The sequence below is a fragment of the Calidris pugnax genome, unplaced genomic scaffold (genome assembly GCF_001431845.1).
Source record: "Calidris pugnax isolate Ruff unplaced genomic scaffold, ASM143184v1 scaffold147, whole genome shotgun sequence".
Classification (NCBI taxonomy): domain Eukaryota; kingdom Metazoa; phylum Chordata; class Aves; order Charadriiformes; family Scolopacidae; genus Calidris; species Calidris pugnax.
In genome coordinates, this window is record NW_015092359.1 from 1,296,835 (window position 1) to 1,309,095 (window position 12,261).

The window sequence follows — 12,261 nt, forward strand, 5'->3', positions numbered from 1 at the left end:
AAAAAAACCCCCAAACCCTAAATACTAATAATTAGTACAGGGAAAGGCTTATGCATTCCTTATTAGTCAAACATTCCCTCCCATCCCACTCCACCCCCAAAATGAAGAATTTTCTACTTTTAAACAGATAATCAGAACTGTCATTTACATAACAGCAAATATGCAAACCAGAATACCTTTCACTGACGTCTCTGAATTTGCTGCCTTTTGTTTAATAATATAAATACACACAGCAACTGTTAACAGATAACATGCAGAATTGTAAGTTACCATTAACGGCTCAGTAGTCCTATTCAATAAGAAAGGGATTGCGTATCTGAAAAACCTGTTGCCTTTAAAAATGAATAAAATTAGTAACACAGTCATCTTCAGTGCATGGCATTTGCATAAAATTAAATATGGGCCCGTTCAAGGCAACTGTATTCACACCAGCGGCCCTGTTCAAGTAACCAGCATCACTTGCATAGATAATATCCTGTAGTTTGTATTTTAAGTTAAGACATTTTAATTTGGTTGGTTGGTTGTGCAACTGATAGCTGATACACCTTTTGGTTTCTGCCTGCTGGAACACTTCTGCTCAATTCGTAAGCTTCAGACGGCTTTAGTAACAACTTGTAATTAAAAGAACACAGACAGCCTTTTCCTCAGTAAATGTTTTACCCCATCACTTGGAGATCGATTTGGGAGTCACTTTACTGCGTAGCTTTTGTCAAAGCCTTTTTTTCCCCCCTAAAACAATAATCCAATAAAACCAAATGAAAACAAGAAACAAAACCACTATTTTTATGCCTTGATAACTGTATTTTTCCACTTCCAGTAATAACTTGAATTTGTGCCTTTAAACTCACTTAGGAAATGCCATCAGCATAAACTGCATATTGCTCAGGACTCTTTTAACTACTCAGCTACTAAAACACTGCGAAGGAGCTGATGTTGCATTAGAAGAGAAGCAAAATGAGCCAAACTCCACGCATCCCCCACCCTCTCACTCACGAGCGTTTGTGCAAGCCCTTACCTGCTGGGTAACGTTCGATAACTGGCCAGTTGTCCACCTGTAAGGTGGCATTGCCACCACTTCTTGTGAAACGTACTACATGGTATTTTCCATCATTAATGATTGCGTTGATCTCTTCAATAGAGATGTCATCAGTTCCAACATTAAATTTAACTCCAATTTTTCCCTGGTGCTGCATATTAAAAAAAAAAAAAAAAAAAAAAAAAAAGAAAGAAGAAAAAGAACTAATTAAGAGTTGTTTTAGCAAGAAATAGAGACAGTGTGTCATACAGGGGAAGATTTCTAACAACATCTTCCCTCCTTAGATGTAACTTCTGAAGGCTTGCTTGTGGCACTGACAAGCCTCCTGTCAGCTCAGTAAGTCCGGGACATCCCTTTGATGGATAATTGATATTCCTAATGAGCTATTTCACCAAATTGAGTTCTCTCCTTTTCCGAGAGATTCAGACGGAGACAAGGAGGAGGGAAGGGGGGAAAAAAGCTCAAGTTTTCTTTCTTTGTCTCCTCCCTCACCTCCATGAGGATTAAACACCATTTTTCCTTTTAGGCTTTCAAAACAGAAAGCCTTGCAGCATCACTCGGAAGAGGTACGAGGCTTTTCTGGCTATGAAAGCCAAGGCCAGCCCTGCGTCTCCTTTCTCCAAACCTCATTCATTCTCAGCCTTCACAAACAATAACAAAGGAGGAAACTTGCTTTTTTTTCCCCCTACCGGAGAGATTTTCCACACCACAATGTAGTAGCTCTGAATCATTAGGACAAGAACAGACTGATTGACTACAAGGACTTTCCTGATCGGAGGCAGAGAGGAGCAAAAGGCATTTGTGACACAGGGACAGCATCTTCTTCCCACTAAGGGCCAAGACTCTGATTTTTCTGCAGGGATTTGATGGTAAACTCCTGTGCCTGTGTGTGCCTAGGGCTAAGGGCACTTCCTACACACATTCTTACTCAGGACCAAGGCTGTAGATTTTCCAGATTATTGTGACATTAGCACGTTTTCATTGTCTTTTAATTATTAATATGTTCACTCTAATGGGTCATTTAAATTTTAACAGAGTCTTAATGTCTATTAAAAGTTTAACTTAAGGGCTTCTTGATTATTTTTTTTCCTCTTACAAAATCAATTGTACTCCTGAATAAGGGTATTTAATAAATTGAGGAGAAAAAGAGAGAAGTATGATATTAGGGACTTGTGCATAAGAAATGGCAATTTTATGTGAAATTTCCTGTCATTGATATTGGCACATCCTTCTTAAAAGTTAAAAAACTTCTTAAAGTTTTTATATGATCAGATGAAACACAATGAAACATTTCAGCTTGCACCTCTTGGCCATTCACATCAATCTTTCCAGAACCAGCTTCACCTCTCCTGCAGAGCTTTTGTGTCTGCTCCCTCTTTCTCCTACTACCCTGGCACCACTCCCTGCAGTAAGTGTACCCAGAAGACTCCCAAGCAAAGAACTTGGGAGTTCTTACACTATGTTTTATTCTCTTTTTAAATACCTGACTTTATCTTCCAATAGTGCTTGCATATTCCAGTTACACAGTTGAGCAGCTGCTGAACACCTTTGGGGAAATCCCTCAACGTTTTGGCACTACACTGTTACCTCTTTGGCTATGACTTTTTTCTTTTTTTTTTTTTTTTAAACAATAAAAGGACCATTCCCTGCTGAGATTTGCAGAATAACTCTGGAAAGTTTGGGATTTTTTTATTTGCCCAGTTGCTTAACATTGATGCTTAACACGTTCTAAACATTCCTCTTTCTTCCCTGTGCATTGTTTTAACATTCCTCTGTTGGCTGGTCTTACTTTTCCATGCCTATGAGGTGTCAACAGGGGCCCCACCTCATCCAACACATCCTCACCTTCTTTTGTTTCTTGTGCAAGTTGCAGAGCAATCCCCCAGTTGTCCTGGGAGAGTAACTGCAGCTCGATTTTATTTCAACTGATTCAACTATGACTCAGAATAGATTTCCCCCATTTTCTCCCATGGATGCAGTGGCTTATTTGCTTCACCTGTTTCATTCATATGCTTACTCTCTTTACACAGAATTGTATACAAAGAAATATTCCTGGCTCCAAAGCAATCTCTCTTCTTTTACTAATTTATGAAATGCAGAAAACCAGCATGTAATGATAATGGCATATGCACCTTTTCACAGTACCTTCAAGAAATCAAAGGCTTTGAGGATTACAAAAGATGACTAATTTTATGGTGATTCATAATTATACTATTCATAACCTACACTTTACATACCTGCTTCCCTATTTGCTATATGTATGTACATATATTATTTTAGATTAAGAAAAAAATGACAAGGAAAAACAAACACCTTTGAATGAATAGGACAGGTGCAGGCAAAATGAAGTAGCATAAAAGGCAAATATACTGGGAGCTTTTCCAAAATAAGAGAATGTGGTGTTGCAATTTACCATTTATGAATGGCCAGGTACCAGCAAGTGAAATTAATGCTTTAGAGACTTGAAGGCAGATCCTTAGCCTTACTTGAGACATACATACTTTTTAGTGAAAAAAACAAGTTTCCCTGACATCCCCACATTTGTACAGGAATATGGTGCACAAACACCAAGCGTGCAGTTGCAATGCAAAGAATATCACCCTGACAGTTGAAAACATACTGTAGTGATTTGGGGGCCTCTATTTCTAATATATTTATGTAACTGAGAACATGAATAACTCTATATTTAAAGGATACATTTCATTTTTTCACTCTTCTTCAGCACCTATCGGCATTTATATAACCTCCCATAAAACAAGGTAGTAAATTTGGGTTTCAAGTTTAAGTTTGCCTTATTATTATATCCATATGTAAGTTTGACTCCTGAACATCACGCTAAACGTGATACGGGCTACAATCCCATTGCACACAGCTCTTCAGAACCACAAAATAAAATACGATGCAAAGACCTGACAGTAGATGAGCCCAGACAGTAAGCCCCTCTGCATGTGGACAGTGGGTTTTTTAAGCCCTTGCATAATCATGCAGTAGTTGGACTCGCCGTACTCCTCCTCCTCTGCAAGATAATGTAAGCCACATTATTTTTCTTCTGTCGTTGGTTAGACCACGTGCACATACAGCCATTATGGATTAGCTGATGTACCTAACTTGTTGAGATAAACTGATCTTGGCCCTCAGCCCTGTATTGCTATAATATAATGGGCTTGCAGCCCATTAGAAAGATCCGCACTTTTTTTCTCTCTCCTTTTTTGGAGCAACATGATAGTGCAGAAAGGGAAGAGACTGATAAAACTAAATTACTATTTCCGCTTTGCCAGCCTCAGTGGCATAGTGCAGTAGTAGAAATTTTCCTTTCTGACTTGTTCATTCATAGTAAAGTTATTTTTCCTATCAGAAATGGCCTCAGACAAATGCGGAACGAGAGGTTCCGCCTCCAGCACCCTGACGATGGGCACAACAGAAACGTCTGTGCATCACTAAGTACCCCAATAATTCAGTGTTACTGCTGAATGATGCTGCCCTTGCCAGGGACCTGCACTAGCACAGCGTTTCAGGCTCACATTTCTAGGAGGTTATGTTTGCCCACTAGCAAAGACGAACATCTCAGAGCTCCCCTGGTAAAAATCAGCTCTGAACACAGGACCTGTAGAAGCCCACCATGCTGTTTATGGTTCTTAGCCTCTGTTTTATTTTTCTCAGTCTCAGCCAGTTGTGAGAGAACATAGCAATGAAATCAATTCCTTTTCCTGCTGTGCCTTTATCTAATCTGAACCGGGAAGGCCACAATACCAGAGTGGAGACGTGCAGGAGATGGGAGAGTCTCCAATATTGCTTCAAGAGAGGCCAGAAGAGGGGACACACCTTCAGGAAAAGAGAGTGAAGCATTTAAAGAAGTAGCATAAAAGCTGTTCTCTGCATCTGGAAATTATTTTGAACTTCAAATCAGAAGGCACTATGTACTAAGTACCACAATAATTCAGTGTGCCCTTGCCAGTGACCTGCAATAGCACAGCATTTCAGGCTCACATTTCTAGGAGCTTATGTTTGCCCACTAGCAAAGACGATCATTTCGGAGCTCCCCTGGTAAAAATCAGCTCTGACCACAGGATCTGTAGAAGCCCACCATGCTGTTTATGGTTCTTAGCCTCTGTTTTATTTTTCTCAGTCTCACCCAGTTGTGAGAGAACATAGCAATGAAATCAATTCCTTTTCCTGCTGTGCTGAACCAGGAAGGCCACAATAACAGAGTGGAGACGTGCAGGAGATGGGAGAGTCTCCAATATTGCTTCAAGAGAGGCCAGAAGAGGGGACACACCTTCAGGAAAAGAGAGTGAAGCATTTAAAGAAGTAGCATAAAAGCTGTTCTCTGCATCTGGAAATTATTTTGAACTTCAAATCAGAAGGCACTATGAATATTCCTACAACCATCACATCACCACCAGCGCTCCCTGGGACAAAGTAGGGCAGGGACCTCCAGTTCACCCACAGCCAAGCTACATGGCACTCTGAGCCCCAACCAACAGCTCTCAGAAAAGCTAAGCTTTTGTTTTGGAGGTGCTTTGGCCACGTAGCTCTTCTGCTTCCGAGGCCAGAGTGACTTTCTCTCCACAGTTCCCACACAGGCAGAGAAGCTCATTTGGTGTTACCTAAAGAAGCCCTACGTGTTGCTGCAACACGCAACGTAGGCTTTGCCCACAGTTCAACCTCTGCTGTCCAGCCACTTGTAGGTCTTAGCCTCTGTTTTATTTTTCTCAGTCTCACCCAGTTGTGAGAGAACATAGCAATGAAATCAATTCCTTTTCCTGCTGTGCTGAACCAGGAAGGCCACAATACCAGAGTGGAGACGTGCAGGAGATGGGAGAGTCTCCAATATTGCTTCAAGAGAGGCCAGAAGAGGGGACACACCTTCAGGAAAAGAGAGTGAAGCATTTAAAGAAGTAGCATAAAAGCTGTTCTCTGCATCTGGAAATTATTTTGAACTTCAAATCAGAAGGCACTATGAATATTCCTACAACCATCACATCACCACCAGCGCTCCCTGGGACAAAGTAGGGCAGGGACCTCCAGTTCACCCACAGCCAAGCTACGTGGCACTCTGAGCCCCAACCAACAGCTCTCAGAAAAGCTAAGCTTTTGTTTTGGAGGTGCTTTGGCCACGTAGCTCTTCTGCTTCCGAGGCCAGAGTGACTTTCTCTCCACAGTTCCCACACAGGCAGAGAAGCTCATTTGGTGTTACCTAAAGAAGCCCTACATGTTGCTGCAACACTCAGCGTAGGCTTTGCCCACTGTTCAACCTCTGCTGTCCAGCCACTTGTAGGAGCCCAAGCTCACAGGGTAAGGATAAATAACTTAATGGCATTAAAGTAGTTGGATAATAGCATGAGATATACATGTTTAGCCCAAATCCTACGTTTCTAATGTGCTCTGAAACCCTAGGAGATTTGATTACTCAGATAGCATAGGCGGCAGAGAAGCTCATTTGGTGTTACCTAAAGAAGCCCTACATGTTGCTGCAACACTCAGCGTAGGCTTTGCCCACTGTTCAACCTCTGCTGTCCAGCCACTTGTAGGAGCCCAAGCTCACAGGGTAAGGATAAATAACTTAATGGCATTAAAGTAGTTGGATAATAGCATGAGATATACATGTTTAGCCCAAATCCTACGTTCCTAACGGGCTCTGAAACCCTAGGAGATTTGATTACTCAGATAGCATAGGCGTGTGGACATGCATGTGTATAGACCCATCATTTCAAAACATTTTGTCTTCAAAAGCACTGGCAGCTACTATTGTAATCTAGCAACTCCAGTGGAATATTTCCAATCATGTTTTATGAATTGCGGACTCTAAACACTTCTGCCTTGGCTTTAACACGCTTCTGCTGAAGCCCCAAGAATGCTGATGAACCCAAGAACCAAGCGAGAAACGTGAAATGCAAATCAAGCCAGCAGCTGACACTGCAATTTGTTCCCTCTCGGACCCCAGCTCAGTGCTACCGATCTGCCAACTCCAAATGCAGTAAAACCTAGGCTAGTATAAAATATATATGTATCTATCTCCAGAATAATGATATTTCCTATAGCATCAGCAAGGTTTTACTGCTCTCTGTAGTAATAATTCTGGAATCAGTCAAACGTGAACATGTGCAAATTTGGCACAACAGTAGTTTGAGAAGAGACCACAGACAACCTAAGCTCATAATACTTACAACCTTTAACCGTTTCCAAAGAAAAGTAATAACACTGTGACTCCCACAGGTGAACAAATAGAGAAAAAAAATTTCCAGTGTGCCAGCTGGCATCTTACAGTGTCAGTCCCTGAGGCACAACTTCCTGGTGAATGTGATAACAAAGCCTTAGAACTAACTGATGGTTTACTTTGGTTTTATTAAAGAATAAGTTTCTTCAGTTTTATTATTATGAGGAGTGAGATCATTTTTACTCAAACGTAATCTGAGCCTAATATTCTCTATTTTAGAAATGTACACAAAATAATTAAAATAATTTCTGGTTTTCTGAATCCTGTAAGGAAATTCATATGTAAATTCATACAAAAATCCATATGTTTGCTTGGGAAGTGAGGGAAGGGATACATAAAGGACAGAAGATAGATTTGAACTCCAAGATTAATTGAGTAACCACGTATATTTTAGTCTAATGATCCATCAATATTTCTTATTACTATTATCTCCAGAGGAAATGTTTCCTGGAAAAGACACAGAAAATATAAAACATCTGGGAAGAATTCTTTGAATGAATCCATCTTCTATATTCAAATGAAAGAAGTTAACTCTCAGAATACGGGTTTTTAAACTCATACTCTCAGATAGTATGTCATTAACCTAACCTCATTAGTGATTTCTTTAAATATTTTTGGTACAGCTTTTCTCTATGAGAAGTGATAAAATATTTAACCTTATTTTTTTCCACCAGTAATCACATCTTTTTACTTTTTAGTCAACTGCAAGGGAACACACCACAGGCATCCTCATATCATCCCTCACCTTGAGTACTTACAGTCAGCTTTTGTGTCCCTTCATGAATTCAGAAAGGTGACCATTTTCAGGGATGGATTACAGTTTTCAGTATATCAGTGCTTGACATACTGCAGAATATGTAGGAGGGGCTTGAAAACTCTATCAGAGCTCTAGCTGGCAAAGTTATCAGTCACAGGTAGGCACTTCAAGCCAGGAAGCAAATATTTTTGCTGATGTCTGATAGGCTGCATCCACAGTATTTGACAGACTGCCATCTGACAAGAGGGAAACTGTTTGGCTTCTCTTTTTTTCCCCACAAGCTGGAAACAGGTAGCTACTGTGGAGAATGAAAAAAACCTCAAACCAAACTGTTCCATTTCCTAAGCTTAAGCGAGGAGACTGAGCTACTCCCAGTGCTCCTTCTTGCCAGTCCTCACCATTTATTTGCAACCTTCCCAATATTTGCTTATTTCTTAAATCCACATCTCTCTGGACCGTAGGTTATGAAAAAATCCCACTTTTCATTTTAAAACAAGCTCCTAGTTCTGGTAATTGTACAGGAAGGCTTAGAACCCAAAGGCTTGCAAGCTACTGAATTGGCAGGCTAATAGAAAGAACTGAAAATCATGTTAAATCCCTTTATTTTAAGTTAACTGCTCGATTGTATTTTTTTTTAACTGGAGGTATGATACTCTGTGCAAATGACACCGATTTCATTACCCTCGTATCAAATCTGCACAATATACAGCAAAGTGATCTTTCTCTCAGCCCAGTCTCCCAGCAATTTTGACTGCTCCTCCTTCATCATTGGACCTGCTTCTGGGAAAGATTTGTTCTTGATTCTCAGACTCCTGGTCCCCAAGACAGTGGGGCTGGAGGGATGAACTGGCAACAATTACTTCCTAAATGCTCTGTAAGACTTTATCTACTGCTGGCTATTCCTTTTGAGCCGCCACTACACAGCATGCTTGCATTCAGGAAGTTTTTTCATTACTTGAAGGACATCATTACTTGGTTTGAGCGGTGGCTGGAATCCAGATGTGACCCTTGGATTCCTGCAAGAAGCGCAGTGAGGTCTGTGGTACCCATATGCACACACCAATCCAATGTGAAATGTGATCCTGGCAACAAAATGCTGCCTAACACTACACTAAGCCATTACTCATACTATTCAGAGACAGAAAAAAGTTGTCTGCAGAGCCACAAATATTACCAGCATTTCCTGCAGCCCTTGTGCGTGCTTCCCTAAGTGCAAACCCAAGCACATCTTTCTCATATACAGCAAAATCCTTCCAGTGACAGTACAAGGCACTAGAAAAACATACCTATAATCATAAATATACAGCAACAAGTGTTTTTTCCTCCCCTAATTTTGGGATCCTTGCTCAGTTATTTCATAGATTTTGTTAGAGAGAGATGAAGAGAGAATTTACAACATATTTTGCTCTCATGTTTTACTGAGCAGCTCTGTAAGATCATTTCATAAACCTTTAAATGACCCTAGTTTCATGCCATCAAGTTATCTAGATTTACTAAATCAATACAGAAATAATAAAAATTCATTGTTCACCAGATGCCCCTAGTTGACATGTAAGAAATAGCCCTGTCACTATAACAATATTATGTATGCAAATAACATACAGATGCTACCAGAGCTGCTGCACTCTTAAATGTTGCTCTATAAAAATTAAACAGCTTCTAGCCTTAAACCAATGACCCTTAAAAGATGCAAGTGGAATACGGGCCCAACATCACACTAATTTGCAGCTGAGGCGTAGCTGAAAAAAAGCAGCTACCTAAGTGACTCACTAAGTGAAAGAAGTGACACATGACTTAAAAAGCATTTTTTTAATGTCACAAAATGCCATATATGCCATCTCAGACCAAAAAGCCTGGAAAGAAGGTACCACGGAAGTTTTCACTGTCCCAGAGTTTCAGGGCAGGGAGCAACTAGTCTTTACCACTAAGAAATAATGACTTTTGTCACTTCCTGCTTTAAAATAATTGCCCTTACAGTCTGCTTTAAGTGTTGTTATAGCAATTCGATTTACACATAAAGCTCAACAAGCAGAAAATGTAAAATATTTACAAGTCTACAATTTTGACACTTCAGCTCTCAGACTGCAGTTTTCCTGTTTACTTTTAAACATTGCAATTCTCAGTGTGATATGTCATTGCTATTTTATTTCAAGTTACTCTGATGATGAATTACTGAGACAATACAATTACCCTAACGACCAGCCCCCCAAAATGCAATAGTTATGGAAGACATATGGTGTGGAGCCTGCAGCAGCAGCATACTGCATCTTATTATCCACTCAGCAGCGTTACTGCAGTACACAAAATTACATTTTTCTGAGAAAAATATGCAGTAAAGAACAATTTAAGTAGTCAGCCCTTAACACGGTACTTTCTGTCAAAACAGCACATAGTGCAGAAGCATCTTGACCCGTTTAGTGTCTCACCAAGGATTCCCAGTTATGATGAGATGGTATGGGTGGGTTGAAGAGACTACAGATGCTGTTATATTAAACAGAGACTAATTTGAAGGAAAAGAAAGTCTTTAAGCACTGGCCAAGGCAACTCACAGGCCATAACTTTGTTCTTGCACACTTATTTTCCATGTAGGCAGACACCTATGAGCTTGTGAACCTCAAATATAGTAAGCCCAGCCTGAGGAATGGCACACTCATTGGGAAGCTCCAGCTACTCACAATGACACTGTTCTTCCCCACACATACATCAACATGTGTTTCCAGATAATCAATGACAGATTTGGAAATGAGGCTTGCTTTCCAATTCTTTTGTAGTGTTTTTCTAAAGAGATGATTAAAATAGTGTTCCTGGGACTGAATACAGTCATCCAAAGGTGTAAAGGTATTCCTAGAAAAAAAATCCCAAATGAGTAGCACCTCGATATCAGTACAATCTAATCCACGCTGGAAATTGTGCTGGTTTAAGGGTATTGATCTCTGTGCTAAGAAAGGCTCCACAGAACTCTTCTGATAATTTACGTGTCTGAAACAAATCCAAAGTCAGAGTCAGTAGGAGGTATAACTGGGACCAGAAGTGAAGTATCAGCAAATTCTCAAGCAGGCTTTCATGCTAAATGATTAATAGCCATATGATCACCACACATGCTCATGAAAACACAAGTAATAAATTTTTGAGAATCTGAGTCAAAGGGCTTTTCATATTAAAAACCCGTAAGGAATTATTAAAAGCCAAAAATGGTATTAGACACCCAGCTCCTATTGAACTTTAATGAAAACTGAACACCTACCTGCCATTCATGCTATCATTTGATAAGCTTCCCTTTAATATTAATGACAATCTTGAGTATTTCCAGATGCCTACCAGAGACACTGGGACAAAAAAATACTTTCCAAACCCTGTTTAAATGCAGACTTTGCATTCCTTTATTGTTCTGATTGCCCGTATACAAATGTATTTCCAGAATTGTTTCCTAACCCTTCTTCTCTTGCTTTGGGGTCTCCAATTGGAAACTACCTGCTCCTAATTAATCTTAGCTGCAACGTACTCATTATTGACATAAACTTAATATGGAAAAAACAAACTGAAAGAGAAAACAAAAAAACCCAGCCCACGAAGTGTTTTAAAAGCTGGGCATCTGAATAGTGGACCTAAAAGAATATTTTTGCCTTCTATCTGTAAAATAAAGAAAACATGATATTCTCACATCAAAAAATTACTGTATATCTGAAACAACTCATGTCTGCAAAGTAGTTAAGCAGAAGTAAACCAACAAAAAAACCCAACCAATCAAAGAAAAATTATTACCGGTCTATGAGACAAATGTACAAACTGAAGTGAAAAGACCTCACAGAAGGAAACCCAGCTGTGCCATTACCAGACAGCAGAGCTTTAACACACCACAGGCTGGGTTTGGGCTCCCTGCAGAAAGGCAAGTCCTGGTTGTTTTCCCATTTTCTGAGCGGTCCTATCTTCTTCTTCTGCCAGCTTTCTTTCTCTTATCATCAAGTGTAGAGTCATTCCACAGCAAGCTTTAATACCATGTATATTTTACTCAATGGTAGTAGTTGCCTTTATCTTACCTTTCTTCGTCTTGAAGATCTTTCAGAATCAAAACCAATTTGACAATTTCCCTGCGTGCTGTGCTGAGATACGCAGCGCGAGTAGCCTATTATCAATGCTACAATAGAGGATCTCACTTCTTTTGATCACTTAATGCTGCAGAGCATGTGCTACATGCATTCAGTGTAAGAATTTTTACATGAAGTGATCAAACAGCATTAGCTGACTGGACTG

General features: G+C 39.9%; 1 protein-coding gene across 3 annotated transcripts in view; it reads right to left on the minus strand.

Annotated features, from left to right (window-relative positions):
• The window catches only part of NRXN1 (neurexin 1), a 765,322-nt gene that overhangs the window by 131,423 nt on the left and 621,638 nt on the right, over positions 1-12,261 (minus strand). For all 3 annotated transcript variants that reach the window (XM_014962458.1, XM_014962460.1, XM_014962459.1), the window contains one exon: positions 1,016-1,187. In XM_014962458.1, coding sequence (XP_014817944.1) covers positions 1,016-1,187 — 172 coding nt within the window. The remainder of the gene's footprint in view (positions 1-1,015; positions 1,188-12,261) is intronic.